Source organism: Vigna unguiculata, chromosome 7 (assembly GCF_004118075.2).
Source record: "Vigna unguiculata cultivar IT97K-499-35 chromosome 7, ASM411807v1, whole genome shotgun sequence".
NCBI lineage: Eukaryota > Viridiplantae > Streptophyta > Magnoliopsida > Fabales > Fabaceae > Vigna > Vigna unguiculata.
The window spans coordinates 15,150,479-15,169,868 of record NC_040285.1 but is presented as its reverse complement, the minus strand read 5'-3'; the positions used below and the strand labels follow the sequence as shown (position 1 = coordinate 15,169,868).

The 19,390-nt window shown below is 37.1% G+C and overlaps 1 protein-coding gene across 1 annotated transcript; it reads left to right on the top strand.

Annotated features, from left to right (window-relative positions):
• Nucleotides 1-10,690: 10,690 nt before the first annotated feature.
• LOC114191211 lies at nucleotides 10,691-15,549 on the top strand. Its single transcript, XM_028080389.1, has 3 exons — nucleotides 10,691-10,996; nucleotides 14,952-15,110; nucleotides 15,223-15,549. Exons 1-3 carry the CDS (start codon nucleotides 10,691-10,693, stop codon nucleotides 15,547-15,549), a joined length of 792 nt encoding a protein of 263 aa, XP_027936190.1.
• Nucleotides 15,550-19,390: the final 3,841 nt, after the last annotated feature.

Genomic DNA, 19,390 nt, shown 5'->3' with positions numbered 1-19,390 from the left:
GAATTAAAGGTACACATTCATTACTCTCCTAATTACGAGATTTGACTTTCTAAGAGGTTTTGCTGACTTGAGCATCAGAGTCTCTTTTGTAGGTAACCTCCCTTTGGTCCAAACCAATTCACACCGAGATATCCACAAACAACATGTACCGACTGGGAGGAAGCCTACTGAGGAGATTGCGGACTGGAGTAAGGTAACGCTTGTGTCTAACATATCTTATTTGTTCTCTACAGGAACAATTGGCACCGTGGGGCACTAGATAATAACTTAAGAACCAAGCCGCATTCTTTGCAGGAACAAATGGAATCAACTCAAGAAGTTTAGTACTCCATAGAATACAAAATAAAATAAAAATAGAAGAAGAAAAGAGAGAAAGAAATTAGGCACCCCCTAAGGGTTCCTAAATTCCGAAGTGTCGAGCTTTTTTTTTTGTGCTTTTCCCTTGGTCTCTTTATATAGGAATTGGATTGAGCTTTTCTGTTGCTAAAATCTCTCAAATATCTTTTAAAATAAAGATAAAGATAAATATTTAAAAATATTTGGAGAGATATAAACAATTTGACAAATATAATTGGTTGATAATATCAATATCTAATATAATTTAATTAATTAATTAATTAAAGATATATTATAAATTATCACCAATTAGTATTTGTATTAATTTTTCAAATCAACCCTTTGCAATCTCCTTAAATTATCTTCTAAATAATCCAATATCTTCAAGATATATTTGTTTGTTGTGGAACTAAAAAGATTTAAGAAGATCTTGTCATATTTAAAAGATTTGGTAGTTATTATTTTTTAATATTTTATGATATAATTAAATAAGATAATTATTTAAAAATATCAAATAAAATATCTAAAGATATATTTTCCCAAATTATCTTTTATCATAAAGATAAAGAAAACCGCAAGGTCCAATTTTTTGTACTCTCTTCTTGGTTTAGCCAAACTTCTTCACTTTTTCAAGCTTTTCTTGCCATCTTCGTGCAATGTTTGGCTTGAATTTTTGTGATTTTTATAATTTCTTATTCTTGGATTTATCTTTAAGGTGTCATGAAGCTTTAAGCAATTTATTTCCACACCTCCATGAGCTCAACTTAGCTACAGCTGCACTAACACACATCAAAATACCCAAAGAACATTTATGCAACGAAAAAGTTATTTTTAACATGTTTTTGTATTTTATGCTCAATAAACCCAATAATAGGAAATCTCAATTAAATCAATCTTTAAGCACACAAATTCAATTAAATACCTAGAATTAAACATTAAATGAGGGCAAAAATACACACTCATCATCAATTTAATTGTTTATTAATTTTTAATAATATATGTGATCATGATGGGTGATAATATAATCCTAGATTTATGAGAATTATCATGAAACATGAATTGATTGTGCGTTTGCTTTGAAATTGGATGGTTGTGTGTTCGAACATTGGCTTAGGTAGAATAAGTTTCTTTTTTGGCCAAATTTCTTTTTTAGCATGAATGAGTAGGATTAGAAAAACCCTAGCCATCTTCAATAGCAAATGGAGAGGCTAGGAAACCACAAGGTAATGACAATTGAATGACCATTTAACCTAGTCTTAATGCAAATTTCGTTTTTGTAATTAAGTGAATTAAAGCAAGGGCTGCAAAGTGGAAATAAGAGTGGAATTAAGGTAAGAAGATACCCTTTTTGATAGACACTAGTAACCTGCACTAAAAAAGAGAGCTGAGAGGGAATTTGGAACCCTATTTACTTCGGAAAAGTAGAAGGAATCACAAAGTGGGACTTTTGCTATCACCAAGCATTAAGATTGTAATTGGGAACAAGGAATTCAGATTAGGATAGCGGTCATTTCCTGTTTTATTATGGTTATTATGATTTTTCTTTTTGACTAATCCTAATGTTTATGGTTTTTCTTTTATATACAACACACTTATGATTATTATTTATTATTATTATTATTTTAATACTATTATTATTATTATTATTATTTTATTTCACTATTATTATTATTATTATTATTCTTTTATTTTATTACAATTGTTTTATATTATTGTTTTATTATTATTATTTTCATTATTATTATTGTTTCATTTTAATATTATTGTTATTGTTATTTTCATTTTATTTTATTTCATAATTATTTTTATTTTTATTATTTTAGTATTATTTTATTATTATTGTTATTATTATCATTATTTTGTTTTATTGATGATTTTATTATTATTATTGTTTTATTATTATTGCTTTATTTTATCTTTATTATTATTTTATTATTATTGTTTTATTTTATTAGTATTACTGTTTTATTATTATTGTTTCATTTTATTTTATTATTATTTTCATTATTATTATTATTATTTTTAAAATTTTATTTATTATTTTTATAATTATTTTATTATCTTTATTATTATTATTATTATTATTATTATTGTTTTCATTTTATTTTATTTTATAATTATTTTTATTATTATTATTATTTTCTTTAATTTTACTATTATTTATTATTATTTTTATTATTATCATTGTTTTATTTTATTTATCATTTTATTATTATTATTGTTTTATTTTATTATTATTATTATTTTATCTTATTAGTATTATTTTTTTTATTATTGTTTCATTTTATTTATTATTATTATTTTTATTATTATTATTATTATTATTATTATTGTTGTTGTTGTTATTGTTTATATTATTATCATTATTACTATTTTACTGCATGTGCGATATTTTGGGGTAATGGTTATGTGTTCTTCCTAGTTTGTATATTGTTTGATTGTCCAGGATTGTGTGTTGGGTATAACACTTTGTTTTGATGGTTTTATGTGGATTTATTGTGATTCTTCGGGATGTATAAAAACAAGGATATGGTTGTGTTTGATGTGTGACCATGTGATATTGTGTAGTTGAGTTCAACTTAATGATATGAAAGTGTATTTACTTGTCATGGATGCATGTTTTGTGTGAACTGAGTGTCTTGTGTAAATTGAAACCTATTTTAGAGTGCTAAATACTAGTAAATTACCAATTACTAATGTGGCATCTGGCAGAGTGTTGTAAACCGCCAGGGATAGGCCACAAAGTGAACTTTGGAGTAAAACCCGAGAGTTGGTGCTTGGCGACGGAAGTGGTCCCGCCAGACAATGTGTTGTAGAATTGGGCTTGGACCAAAATCCAGTGGGTTGGCGCCCGATAATGCCAAATGTTCTGCTAGGTGGTCTAGAACGCGACTTAACCAGCGATGTGGGTGTTGTGCTAGGCGGTTTTGGATGTAGTGATGGATTACGCGAGGGATTCTACACAGCTTTGGATGGAGATCTTGATGCGATGCTTTGTTAGGGGTCCAGTTATGAGTGTAACTTGTATTGGGGTAACACATGGCCACTCGAGATTGTAGCCTGATGGTTTTGGAAGTCCAGTGGAGTGTGCGAGATCGTGGCTCGCACGGAAGAGTTCTAGAAGATTTCCCTCCTCGGTGTTATCCGATGAGTTTGGTAGTCTTGGACAAATACGAAATATGGTTCGTATTGGGGAACTCCACTTGGTGTTACGAATTGTGGTCATGACAAATTTATTCCTATGTGTGGACTATTAGGTTGTGGCCTGTAGTCAGAGGCGAGTAGACACTCATAGCAACAAAGATCGATCAATGTAATCATCAAAGGGTGTAGAATCAAGAGGCATTCAGAGGAAGATTTGGAGGTCGAGGATTAAGGGTTGCGGCTTGTGAGTCTTAGGAAAAGCAACGCTCTTACCGGGTTTTGGTGAACAGGTAAGGGTTGTGCTCTTGCCAGGTTTTGGTGAGCAAGCAAGGGTGGTTGGTTGTAAGTCCTAAGAAAAGTAATGCTCTTACCGGGTTTTGGTGAACGGGTAAGGGTTGTTGCTTGTTCTTCCCAAGAGGCGTTGGGATGCAAGAAAGGAGACTGGTTGGTTATGAGAGAATAATATACTATGTGATGAGACTTGGGAGTATTAGAAGTGTTGAAATATTGAATGGTTGTTTATTATTTTATGTAGTGCACTTTTATTCTGTTGAGCTCACCCTATTTACTTGTGTTTGGCGATGATCGTGTAATGTGTTACACGGGAGTAGGTGATGTTGTAGGTGGTATTGGTGAAACATATATTCGAAGAGGGGCTAGCTTGGGAAAAACCTTTATGATGTTTTCTTGTTTTATGGTTTTTTTAAACATTTTGTAAACATTTATCTTACCAGACTCGTAATCGACAATCATAGTTTGTGGATTTTGATTTATTGCGGTACAATAAATGTTGTAAATTTTCCCGCATTTTGGGAAAAGAAATTATCATAAATGTGATTTTATACTTATTTCCTATTTTAATTATTTAAATTAGTAATGTCTAACAGGGATGTTACATTAATGATAAATAAAAAAAAATAAAAAAAATAAAATAAGAACTAAAATGATAACAATTATAACCGTGTTCCCAGCAACAATGTCAAATTTGATAACACTAGCATTAACACTACTTCGAGGTTATATGCGGCGATGGCAGTCTGGTTCAAAACTATGTTGGTGCCTTGATAGTTGGAGGTGTCCGTCAACCCTTGGTTCATCATGGTTGGTTCATTGCAGTTTCAGATCTACTATTATTTTTTCAACAAATTCGTGTGCATGTTTACCGATGTTATTATGGCTAACTATGATGGTGGTTGGGCATAATGTAGGTTCTGGTTGTGTGGCTTGGAGGGAGGTTAAAGATGATGAGGTGGCAGCTTGTGGTTGGTGTAGATGTGTGTGCAATGATTGATGACATAACATGTTTTGGTTGGACAGTTTAGTGACTGAAGGATTGACACTTGGCAATCTATTATTGGGTCCGATTTTTGTGAGAGGTAGGAAAGGTGAAAGTTAGAAAAATAGGGGTGTATGAGTAGGTTTTTGTGTGGCCATTTGAAAAAGGGGGTGTGTTTGTAAAAGCTAGGGGTGTATTCAGCTCTTTATATACTTCTTTCTTGAATTTACTGATTTTGACTTTATTTCGTAACTTGGAACAATTTAATTTCAAATCTTTAATGAACCAAATTTGACTTCAGCTGCATTTACAAACTTTAGAATATCCAAGACTAATTTATGGATCTAAAAAACATTTCTTAAACCATTTTTATCACACAAGCTCAAATAGCCTAATTATTAGAAATGTCGATAAAATTAATATTTTAAGCACAAAAATAAATTAAAATTCCATTATTAAAGACTAAATGAGGGCAAAAATATGCATTCATTAGTTGTGCAATGGTTACTATTCTTACAAGACCAAGTTGAACTCCACAAGTCTACTAGATTGCTCTAGTGTCCAGTTGCTGGTTTGGCGTCTCCTTACTTTGGTGAAGCTCCGATGATGGCGCAGGTGTGCTTGTAAGAGACACTTTGATACTTAAGTTAGCACTGGTGATGTTAGGAATTTAGTGAATATTTTAATGTGTAATCAATGCATAGAACAATGTGTTGTTTATACCTTTTTTACATGTGGGTCCTACCTGGAATGGACCTTTGGGCCCAAATACCTCTTTTAACGATTTCTAGATCCAATAGAATTGGGTGAAATTACAAGAACCCTTAATATTTGCTAGTAGGCGGCTTACGAGCCACCATGGCTAGGTACTGTATACCTTGTGGGAGATTCTAAGTCTACGGTACTTGGTAAGCCGACATGTGGGTTATGGGTGTTGGATACTTTTGGGCCGCATAGTTAGTTGAGTGGATGGAAAAGGCTGTTACTTATTCACATTGTGTGTGGCTTGTAAAACGTTGATGGTTGTGTGCATCTATGGAGGTTTCTTCATTGTATGATGTAACATCCCGACCGGATATTACAAGTTTAATTAAAATAAAATAGAAATAATATTAATACTTCATTTAATATAATTGAAATTCCAAAAAATGCGGGAAATTAAAATCTTTATTACATAATAAAGGCAACTCCAAATTCAAAATTCTTAAAGCTCAATAAAATACTGAATCGGTCTCATAATAGTTTACAACTTTATTCAAAACCATAAATGATAAAAACTCAATAAAATTGTTTCCCATGAGTTTCCCCCGCTCCGCTGCAATGTCTCATCAGATCTACCTACAACATCATCTGCTCACCGTGACACAATACACGATCATGGCCAAACACAAGCAGATAGGGTGAGCTAACAGAATAAAACATATGCATACAAATCATATAATTTCAATCACACCAAAGGAACTCATATCCTTTGTTCCACACAACATGGTCATCACCATGTCACTCGTGTCCTACGTCTTCTGATAAGTACCTCAAGGTGTCTTGCTGCCACACCTACCAGCCACAATTGGTAGAGCACATGCGGGAAACCATGCTACGGACCACACTCCGTAACGCCAGGTGGAGTTCCCAATACGAATAACATTCATAACGTCCCAAGACTACCAAACTCATCAGCGTAATAGGAAGGAGGGCAATCTAACTAGACCCATCTGTACGTGCCACAACACCCACACTCACACCGACAACACTCGCCAACCTTAGCTACAACTCAAGAGTTCCTCGTGTTCATCCATCATCCCGAGCCACAACTCAAAGAGATGTCATTTCGAGCCACAACTCAAGGAATGCCACGTGTTTAACCCCTATCCTGAGCCACAACTCACGGGATACGTTTTGAGCCACAACTCAAGGAACACCAGCAAGCTGACCTTTGAGATATCACCAAAGCCTTGTAGACCACGCATATCCAAAGTAATCAAAGCTACTGCCACTATGTTATTGCCTGGCGCTGCTCTAGAGCCGCTAGGCGAAACCCGCTTCCAGACCACTTGGTGGGGGACACGTACCACCAGGCGCCAAGCACCTCTGCACTCACTATCCCTGCAACTATCGCCTAGCAAAACGATCTCTGCCGCCAGGCGCCACGCGTGCCCAGAGCTACTATAAGTGTAGCTATCGCTTGGCGGTCCAGACTCCACCGCCAGACGCTATACCAGGACAGCGAATTATACTGGTATGGCCTCTCAGATGTGATTCCAGTCCTTCTCAACCCCTCCTTGATGCATCGCCTAATTACCAGTCACATAATTTCCATTCTTTGGTCATGAATTCTCATTTCTTATGCCTTGCTATCATAAACATACTCATGAGTAAATTTATTATTTTGACCATACCAATCACTTAGAACCCATTAAGTGCAACCCATATTATTCAACTTTAAGCCACAGTCACAACCTAACTGACCTATCACAGTGTCCAATAACAACACTCCCTACTCTCTTCAAGGCAACCTACCAATTATACCTTACCTTAGTATTATAACACTTCTTTCACTTATGCAATCCCACCTCGCAATCCAACTCGTGCATCTTCATTGACACTTAAGTTCATAATTGTATTATGCCTTACAATTCAGCAGGACCCTAATTTAATGATGCCCTTACTGTAAGGTTGATATTTCCATGCTTCTTTCAATCCCACCACAACTCAAATTGATTCATACTACTAAATCATTAAGGACCTATCTCAGGCCTTTGTCCAATGGCCCAAAGTTGGTATTCTAATTACATTCTACTTCCACAGAACTCCAAATTCACCACTGTACTCAAGAGCCACACAGAACTCCTTGTCTCTGCGTTGGCACCTAGCGGCACCTAGCCTGTCGTCAAGCGGTGCATCAGTTCTGGGAAATCTAGAATTCTGCCCTACACCTGTGTGAATTCCAACTTCCCCATTTCGCACTGGTCTCTCAAGTTTTCCATCCAATACACTTTTATCATACACTTATGGGTACTATTATTACATTATGCTTCCAATACCCTAAATTATATTACCCTTGCTCATGAAATTTCATCTAAAACCTCAAAATCCCCAAATGTTCAACCCTAGAACAAGATTATGCCATGATCATCCAATCTTCCCCTTATCACCTTAAGATTTCATAATTAATCACTCCCATTTAGTCAATTAATGATCTAACCACCCTTTCCACCGATTAAAAATCACCTAGAACACAGAAAACCCAAGAATTGAGCCAAAATAGCCTGCGTCGCTTGGCGGTAGTGCATCATCGCTAGGCTGTTCAACCAAAACCTAGAAAATGGGTTATCAAAGATATGTCACCTGGTGTCACGTTCCTTGCCGCCAGGTGGTTCCTCGCAGGAACCCAGAAACCATCAACAAATGCATGAGTCACCTAGCGGCAGTTTCTGGATAAGAATAATAACAGGAATTAGAATAACGAAGTCCAGCTCCCCTAACTTGGAAATCCTTGCTTAAACTTGAATAGTCTTTGACTTCTTCCTCGCTCCCAACGGCTTGCCTTAATTCTCTCCAATTTAGCCTTTGGTAAAAAGAAAGCTTCATTTGTCTCTACTAAGGTTCGAACCCATAACCATGCCAATGTCAAATAAATGCACAACAATTCAAACAATTCATGTTTTGTGATAATTCCTATAAATATATCATTATATTATCACTCCCCATATTCAATTATATTGTTAAAATAATGCACAATTTAAAAATAACACATAAATGGCATATATAGGACTTGAACCCAAGTCCTCTCACACAATCAAGTACTTTCAACAATTTGAGCTAGTACTTTTTTACATCACACATGTCAGTATTTAATTCTATAAAGGCTCCCACTACCCACATTTATTAATTATTTATTTATTTAATTAATTAAATTTAGCAGATCTTAAATATGCTAGTTGGATGCTTATGGTCGTTAAATCTGCACCAAGGAATCCCTTAGTGCGCAGTAAGCAGTCACTAGCAATCCATAGACTGCTTACTATGTACTAAGAAATTTCTTAGTATAGGGTAAGTGGCCTATGGGATGTTGGTGGTTGCTTATTGTGTACTAAGGGGTTCTTTAGTACAGAGTAAGCGGCTTATGGGTTGTTTGTGGCCGCTTATTATGTACTAAGGGGTTCCTTAATACAAAGTAAGCAACTTGTGGGTTATTGGTGGTTGTTTGTCATGTACTAAGTGGTTCTTTAGTACAGAGTAAGCGGCTTGTGGGTTGTTGGTGATCGCTTACTGTGTACTAAAGGATTCCTTAATATAGAGTAAGCGGCTTATGGGTTACTAGTGGCCGCTTATTGTGTACTAAGGGATTCCTTAGTATGAAGTAAGCGGCTTATGAGTTGCTAGTGGCCGCTTACTGTGTCCTAAGAGGTTTCTTAGTATAGAGTAAGCGACTTGAGGATCGCTGGCCGCTTACTGCGTACTAAGAGGTTCTTAGTACAAGGTAAGCAGCATGAGAATCGTTGATGGTCGTTTACGGTATATGGTAGTACCTGATTCGTTGTATGGTTGAGACAGTTACATGAGTTGTAGTTAGATGGTCATAACCAGTGATTTTTTGGAGATGATTAATAATAAAAAATTGGAAGATCCTCTTGTTTTTAAGCTAGGGAGGATATTTTGCCTTTAAAGTAAATGGTATCTTGAGATTTAAAGGAAGAATTTGTGTACCTATAGTGATAAAACTAAAGAAGTTGATTCTTGAAGAAGGGCACAGAAGTGGTCTTAGCATGCATCTTGGCGTGACTAAGATGTATCATGACCTTAAGAAGATGTAGTGGTGGCCTGGAATGAAAAGAGATATAGCCAATTTTGTGGTAACTTGCTTAACATATTAGAAGACAAAGGTGGAACATCAAAGACCTGCAAGTATGTTGCAACAATTAGAAATTTTGAGCGGAAATGGGATAACATTGTCATGGACTTAGTTACCCATTTTCCATAATTTGTGAGAGGTCATGACGTTATATGAGTTGTCCCAACCAAACCATGCACCGGGGACAACCATACACATCCAAGTAGGCGACTATCATCAACCCTGGACTGCATATTCCGCACCAGACGCTCCACTCTATAGCATGCGGCCATTAGCAACTCTCTGGGTCGTATACTCTATACTAAACACCCCTCCCTACAATATGCGGCCACCAACAATCCAGCAGGCCGGATACTATAGGCTTAACACCTCTTTATACAGTATAAGATCGTCAACAACCCCTTCAAATTGTCTTCCCAACACTAAAGAACCCGCACCACAAGTAGCCCAAATCCAACTACAGGTGATCAAGGCAAGTAAGAGGTACCTGACCATTCAAGATCCTCATGACCGCATACCTGGCACTATACACTCAAAACCCCCATTTTCTCGAGTATGCGGCATCCGACAACAGCAACCCACTAACGTTTACCATCAACTACTGAAGGACCTCCTAATAATTTTCCTCTTTACTATTGGATCCAAAGGCAGCTGAAAAAGGTATTTGGGCCCAAAAGCCCATCCCAGGTAGGACTCACAGGTAAAAAGGTATAAATAGCACATTGTTCTATGCATTGATTACGCATTAAATATTCCCTGAAACTACTGACATCACCAGCGCTTACTTAGGCATTAGAGTGTTTTTTGTAGGCACACTTGCACCATCATCAGAGTTTCATCAGAGTAAGAAGATATTCACCCGACTACTCAGCACCAGAGCCACTCAGCAGACTTGTGGAATACAACTTGGTCCCCTAAGAACAATTGGCACCCACCGTGGGGCCCAAAGAGTATTTCGCAAGTTCCCGACCTACCTGTCTTGATACTATGTTGGCCCATCATCCGACATATCACGCATCCTAGAAGCTCAAGCCAGAATGCAACAAGAGTTTGCAGAATATAAAAAGAGAAATGCAGACGAAATGGAATCCCTAAGAGAGGAAAACTCCCGACTTAAGAGGAAAATTGAGGCAAACAAGGCGATGGGAGGACCCAGACCCGTCCCATCCAAAGTAGAGCCCTCTATTACTGAAGAAAAAAGTGAATACAAACCCACAGGCCACACAACTGGTGGCAACTACAACTCCTTCACGTCCCAAAGGTACCGCAGACACCCGTTCGTTGATGGAATCGTAGAAACACCACTCCCCCACAAATGGAAAGCGCCGACCGTCACCTACGACAACACTACCGACCTGGACGAGTTCATATCCATCTACACCAACCAGGTCACCCTCTACTCCTCTAACGATGTTGTCTTATGCAAATACTTTTTTGTCATGCTTAGAGGGTCAACGCTAGAATGGTTGATGAGCCTACCACCCTATACTATATACTCTTTCAACACATTCACAGTTACCTTCACAACCTAGTTCGACACTAGCCGTCGGCACGACACCATCTCGCTGTCCCTTCTGAACCTCAGACAAGAAGAAGGGGAATCCCTCCGCACATTCATTGATAGATTTGGTGTGATCGCTATTAAAATCAAAGACTTCACCCCAACGTAATATTACAATACATGATAATGGCGTTAAAACCTAGCCCTTTCGCGAACGAGCTCGCCATGCACCCGCCCTTGGGGATGCAGGAGCTACGAAAGAGAGCATCAATGTTCATTCGAGTTGAGGAAATGTGACATTACCAAGATAAGATCATATCCCCTCCAGCCCAAACGGAGACAAAAAGGACCAGCTGAGATCCATCAACATGTGATCAAGCTCGCCCCAGAGAAAGAAAGCAGGCTAAATACTCCAACTATGCTCCCCTCAATGTCCCCAAGTCCCGCATCCTCGATGAGGTCTTGCAAGCGGAGCTCATCCCCCCACCCAAAAAGTTCCAGAACCCGTCCAATGCAGACTTAAGCAAATACTATCACTATCACCGGAATAACGGTCACACGATAGAGGAGTGTGAAACCCTCCAAGTCAAAATAGAAGAACTAGTGCGTGCAGGTCACCTCCCACACTATGTTAGAAACACCACAGAAGGAAACCCCCGACCTCAATACGACAAGAATGCGAGAAAAAGTTCCCAACGAAAGGATGACCAAAAAATCAAACCAAGGGAACCACATCCTCGATGAAGTCTTCCAAGCGGAGCTCATCCTCCCACCCAAAAAGTTCTAAAACCCGCCCAATGCAGACTTAAGCAAATACTATCACTATCACCGGAATAACGGTCACACGATAGAGGAGTGTGAAACCCTCCAAGTCATAATAAAAGAACTAATGCGTGCAGGTCACCTCCGACACTATGTTAGAAACACCACAGAAGGAAACCCCCGACCTCAGTACGACAAGAATGCGAGCAAAAGTTCCCAACGGAAGGATGACCAAAAAATCAATTCAAGCTGAGGGTCGTTCAATCAATTCACGTTGTATCTAGAGGATCCCGAAGAAGAAGGCCTCCAATCACTTTCAATGATTCTAACTTCCAAGGGGTAAACCCCAACCAAGACGATCCTATGGTTATAACTGTGGAGCTTGAAAACTTTGCGGTGAAAAAAGTATTAGTTGGCTAAGGCAGCTCCGTAGATATCATCTAATGGAAAACTTTCCAGCAGCTCTAAATCCCCGTCGAAGACTTAACCCCTTACGATGGACCCATCTATGGCTTCTTTGGGGAGAGAGTACTAACACGAGGGTACGTGGACCTCCACACAACCTTCGGCGAAGGAAGACAAACCAAGACCATTCCAATCTGCTACCTCGTGGTAGATGGCAACACCTTCTATAACATGTTATTGGGACGCCCCTCCCTCAATTCCCTTGGAGCCATAGTCTCCACACCACATCTCGCTTTCCCTTCAACATCAGGACACATCCTAACAATAAACGACGATCAAAGAGCGGCCAGAGAATGTTATATGGCTAGTCTAGAGCTCCCAACCCCCTTCCCCCCTATGACCAATAATATAGAAAAGATAACACACCAAGCCACTACAACTCTTCAAGCGGCAGATTTGGACCCCCGAATCAATAGTGAATCAAGGATAGAGCCAGTAGGGGAAACCAAGCCCCTCCCCCTTGGCCAACCAGACCACTAGCTACAGGTTGGAACCACCATACAAGGCAAAGGAGAGAAAGTAATTGAAGATACTCTCAGACGAAACTTAGATTGTCAGACATAAATTGTCATGAACCCGTCCCCGTTTTGACGGGGAATCCCCGCATTGACTGGGTATGGGTATGGGTATTGGGAATCCCCGACTTTTTCAATTGGGTATGGGGATGTACATATCCCCGCCATAATACCCGTCCCCGTTTAAATTATTAAAATATTCTCCATTAATTAAATAACCATATATATATATATAATTTTTTATTTCTTCTAATTATTTGGTTTGTCATGAAACTCATTCGCATTTCAATTATATTTTTCATCTTATCATAACCTTTATGTAATTATGTTAAAAAAATGTATGTCAATTAAAAAAATTTATGTCTCACATTTGAATATTTCTATTATTTTTTAATATTTTTATTTATTGTATATTTTTCTTTCACATGAGAATGTTTAATACTTTCAATTTAAGTATTTAATAGCACACAAATCTTTCGTTTACTAGGTAATATAAAAAAATCATTTACTTATTATTCTTATTATTAGTTTTTGTTTCATTTGAAGAACTCTTTTGTTTCACTAAAACAATTTTTGTTTTTTCTCAACCACTGAGTATATATGTTGATATTTGAAAAGTTTTCTTAGATCTCTAAGATATTTTTCAACTTATCATACCCTTAATTATACATTTATTTTCCTTTATGCGATTTCTTTCAATAGTCTCTCAAATTGTTTGTAAACATTTGTTAATTTTTTAATATTTTTATTTCTTGTTTATTTTCATTATGTAGAATACTATTTCGATATATTTTATCTAATTATTTTTTATTTTCTAACTCATTATCAATCATACTATAATTTTTTTCACTATAATTGTATAAATAAATTTTATTTACTACAATATAAAAATTTAATGTAATTGTCATGAATATTTTTTTATCACCATCCAACATAATTGAAGTTCAAAAGATACAAGATCTACGTTAAAATTTTATTATTATGATTATTATTTGTTTTTTGTATCATTTTGATCAAGTAATGCATTATAACTTTTATTAGTGTATAAAAAAGAGATTCATTAGAATTTAAAAGATTGAAGTAAACAAACATTTAAAATATATTTTATTTTGAATATTTGTTTTGCTTTTATATTTTTTTAAAAAATACTTTTAAATTTTATCAACTAGGTTTCATTAATGTATACAAATTTAATAAATGTGTTGGTTCTCATGAAATTTTATTTGGTATTATAATCTAAAATATAAACAATTATAATTTTTTTCAAAATTTTATTATGATTATTATTTTTTCTTTGTATCATTTTGATCAAATGATGTATTATAACTTGTATCAGTGTATAAAAAAGAGATTCATTAGAATTTAAAAAATTGAAGTAAACAAACATTTAAAATATATTTTAATTTGAATATTTTTTTCCTTTTATATTTTTAAATCTTATCAACTAGGTTTCATTAATGTTTGTAAATTTAATAAATGTGTTGGTTCTCATAAAATTTTATTTGGTATTATAATCTAAAATGTAAACAATTATAATTTATTTTAAACTTTTATTATGATTATTATTTGTTCTTTGTATCATTTTGATCAAATGATGTATTATAACTTTTATTAGTGTATAAAAAAGAGATTTATTAGAATTAAAAATATTGAAGTAAACAAACATTTAAAATATATTTTAATTTGTATATTTGTTTTTCTTTTATATGTTTTAAAAAATATTTTTAAATTTTATGAACTATGTTTCATTAATATTTGCAAATTTAATAATTGTTTTGGTTATCATGAAATTTTATTTGGTATTATAATCTAAAATATAAACAATTATAATTTATTTTAAAGTATTTGATATCGAAGAAACAACCATTCTTCTAATATTGAATATTTGATAATATTATGTTTCCTTTATCATAATATTTTTATTATTTTATAAAAAATAATTAAAATTAATATTGAAGTAGTAAGAAAATGGGTATGGGTATGGGTACGAGATTATACCCGTTACCCGGTGGAGATGGGGATGGACAAAAGTTTAATACCCGTTGGGTTTGGGTATGGGGATGGGGATGAATTTTTTTTACGGGGATGGGTATGGGATAGCAAACCCGTGCTTGTCCCGCCCCGTTGCCATCCCTAGTTGCAAGAAACGGTACCTTGAGTTTTCTCGATGCATACTCCGGGTACAACCAAATACCCATGGCAGCAGGGGACGAGATCAAAATTGCCTTCATAACGGAAGAGGCCAACCTTTACTACAAGGTCATGCCTTTCAGGCTCAAAAACGTCGGCGCCACCTATCAAAGACTAATGGATAGAGTATTCAAACCATTACTCAAAAATAGTGTCGAGGTGTATGTTGATGACATTGTAGTCAAATCACCCAACCCCCACCCAGCATGACCTAAACCTTACTAAGGTCTTCAACGCCATACGAAAATACAACCTACGCCTCAACCCAGAAAAGTGTACCTTCAACGTCAATGGAGGCAAGTTCTTGGGTTTCATGCTGACCCAACGAAGCATTGAGGCCAACCCTAAAAAGTGCAAAGCTATCATAGACATGTGCAACCCCAACAATGTCAAGGAGGTGCAAAGGCTGGTCGGAAGGTTAACAACCATTGCTCATTTCCTATCAAAGCTTGCGGACAAAACTAAACCTATGGTCAACCTGTTGAAGAAATCTGCCAAGTTCGAATGAAACGAAACATGCCAACAAAACTTTGACCAACTTAAGCAGTTATTGGCCACACCACCAATCTTAAACAAACCCCGATCTCGACTACCCTTGCTAGTATACATTGTAGTGTAAGATCCGAGAAAATTAAATAGTTAATTAAATAATTATTTAATAAATGCGGGTAACAGGAGCGTTTAAAGTATTTAATGCAGATACCTATGACGTGGAATGGTACTAGCTCAATTGGTTGAGAGTACTTTATTGTGTGTGACGGCTTGGGTTCGAGTCCTATGTGTGCCATTTGGGTGTTATTTAATTATGAATTTTTAAGTTATATATATATATATATTTTTAGTGATGTGATCGCATAACCTTAAAATTTAAGGAATTATCACAATTGTAATTTGGTTGAGTTGGTTGTGCACTTGCTTTGTGATTGTAGGGTTATGTGAGTTCAAACCTTGTTGAGAACTAAATAATTTCTTTTTGCCAAATTTTCCTTTGGCATGAATGTGAAAGGGTTAGAAACCTAGTAGCCAATAGAGAGGTAACCTAAGGGTTGGAAAACACTTGGATAATTAAGCATTGATTAGCCTTAATCTATTTTTTTTATTAAAAATTCGTTTAAGGCACTAAAGGGTAATTAGGAGAGAGTAATTGTGAGAGAGGAAAAGGGATTAGAGGAAAGAGGCTGGGAGTTGAGCGTGAGGGTTTGGGTGGAAGTTTTTCAGAGGCAATTGGCAAGGTGTAGAGCAAGGAGTTGGAGTGCAAACCATTGTTGGAGTGCAAGCAAAGGACAAGGGTGGTTTTTGGGTTAAAGTCACGTTCAATCCGAATTTGGAGCGAGGATCAGAGGTAAGGGGAGTTGTTTTGCATGTGTTTAGTCGTGAACCCTATTTTGTATGTTGCTTGATTGAAATTGCATGCTTTCTATCCGTTTTTCGGCACTGTTTCATTGAGAATTCTGGGTTTTCCCAGAAACCGCCTGGTGGCATAATCCCTATCGCCAGGCGGCACATCAGTGATAGGCGTTGTTCTTGTTTTGGCATGAACCGCCTGGCAGCGATGAAATTCTGCCAGGCGGCGCGACACGGTTCGCGTTCTGTTTGGTGATTTTAATGTTGTTTGTATGGGAATCAATATGGTTTCTGAAATTGATTTGTATAGCTTCTACGGATACCTTATTGGTCTAAAATCAATTGAAATTCGGGATATGGCAAAGTTCTAGGTATACTCGTGCATGAATTGAATTGGGTTATTCAAGAGAGTAAAGATCGAGAAGCCTATATGAATTGAATTAAGAGCAGGAAACTAGTCCTTTATATATGTATTGTCATATCTCGGTGAATGTAAGTGATGGGAATGAATACTGGAAAAAGGGTTGAATCTGTCGCAGGTATGAAGAAGCCTGTTTTGGGCAGGCACTGATACCCCGCCTAGCGGTCAGGGGCTGTTATGCAAAATTTTGGTAGCAGAAACTAAGGGAGGAGCTTTAGAGTGGGTGAGGTTTAAGATAATTTGGTAACATAGGAAAGGGAAAAGTACTATGGTGATTAATTGTGTGGATGGTAAAGAGTTGGAAGTATAACTAGTTTATGGTGTTGGATGGAATATTAAGGGAAGAAAGGGATAAGGGAGAATTGTAGTTAATAGATCATGTTTTGTAAGCATAGCATTCGTTTATGTGTGACTGGATAAGTGTTGATTATGACTTACTGATTTTAGGTAACAATTGTGGATATATTCAATAGTGGATGATAATTGGTTATGTTATATTGCATAGGGTTAAAGTTATATATATTGGAGGAAAAATGTTGTTAGGTATGGCTATGCATGAGGAATTATGGGAAAAGTATTCTAAGACTATTGGAAGTAAAGTTCTGCTTATTACAATGTAGTATACTTGGGAACGTGATTGAAGGTATTGAATTGTTGACTATCTTCATAGATATGGATAAAGTTGCTTTACAATGATAATGCTCATGTATTGTGGAAACTTGAATAGATGGATTGACCATTGTAAAGTTTAGGTGCGTGATACTTATGATAGTTGTAGACTAACCATAAAGTGCATTCCATAGAGGAGTCTTTATTTGGGGCTTGGAATTGAGTCATGTAGCAGATTAGACTAATTGAGGTGCTAAAAACAAGAGGGGTTATGCTACTGATACAACGCCTGGCGGCACAGGTAGGTGTGCCAGGCGATGGGACTAGCGTCAGGGGTCCCTGTATTCCTTAGCGTCTGGCGGCAAGGTGTGCTCCGCCAGGCGGTGACTAGAAAACAGTGGCGCTAGAATGGCATTGGTGCCTGGCGGTGAGCTGGTACCGCCAGGCGGTCTGGAGACATTTCGCTTGGCGGCGTGTGGGCTGAGTCAGGCGGAAATGTTGATGTCCTTTGTTTTGTTTTGTGTGTTGTTTGAGCAATGATGCTACACTTGGATCGGGAGATGTTGTGCCATGAGCGGGTAGGTTCATGGATGGTGGTTAACACGTGACGATATGAACGGGGAGGTTCATATCCAGTTACTCTCACGTGGGGATACGAGCCAGGTAGGTTCGTATGTTCTGTGCTCACGTTTGAGAGATGCCACGTTCGGGGAGGTACGGGGCTGGCAAATCACATGTGTTGGACTACGGGCGGGTAGGTCCGTAGAGCAAGACTACGAGCGGGGAGGTTCGTAGAGGCAGGACCACGAGCGGGCAGGTTCGTGTGAGCATCATATTCCCGAGTCCGAGGCTAACCATTTGTGTGATTGAAGGTTATAACGCCTTGGGGTTAAGGTCTTGGCCAAGAACTATGTAGAATGAATAAGAAGGGTGTATGATTTATCTTGCATATTTTATATCTATTATTTTATTTTCTCAGCTCACCCTTTTTGTTTGTGTATGGTGATGATCATGTGATTCGTTACACGGGAGTAGATGTTGATACAGGTGGTGCTGAGGATGTCCAGGCGACAAAGTGAGGGCTAGCTTTGGGATTAGAGCTAGGGGTTTTTCTCACATGTATTTTATTATGTTTTCATTTATGAACACGAATCTTAGGAACTTGTAACACTTTATTTGTTTATGTTATAAGTTTTGGCGCGTGTTTTTCATAAATTTAAATTTTCCCGCATTGGGAGTATTATTAATGCAACTTTTGATATATTTTATTTCTTTTATTATTTATTTTAAGTAATATTCCATAGGGATGTTACATGCAGCATCCCCTAACGCCGTAAGTGCGGCACTCGTGCAAGAACTAGATGGCACCCAACAGCCCATATACTTCGTTAGCCGCATACTTCAAGACCCTGAGACAAGATACCAGATGGTAGAAAAGGTGGCACTCGCGCTAATCACAACAGCGCCTCCGACCATACTTCCAAACACATCTGATTACCGCCAAAACGGACTACCCTGTCCAAAAAATTCTCCAAAAGCCAGATCTTGCGGGAAGACTTTCATCTTGGTTTGTCGAGCTATCTGAATTCAGTATCCAGTACGAGCCACACGGCCCCATTAAGGCACAATGCTTGGCAGACGTCGCAAATGACCTACAAAACCAAGAACCCCAGCATGAATGGTGGACCATGCATGTCGACGAATCATCTAACATTAGAGGCGTCGGAGCAGGCATTGTCCTCGAAGGCCCAAAGGGCATACTCATTGAGCAGTCATTCTGTTTCACTTTCAAAACTTCAAACAACCAAGCTGAGTACGAGGCCATTGTCGCAGGATTACATCTAGCCCTAGAAATGGAAGCCAGATGCCTGCTATGCAAAACTGACTCTAAACTCCACTATCAGACACCTCACTGGTGAGTACCAGGTCAAAGATGACCTCCTATCACAATACTACCACCTGGTAATGAACTTGG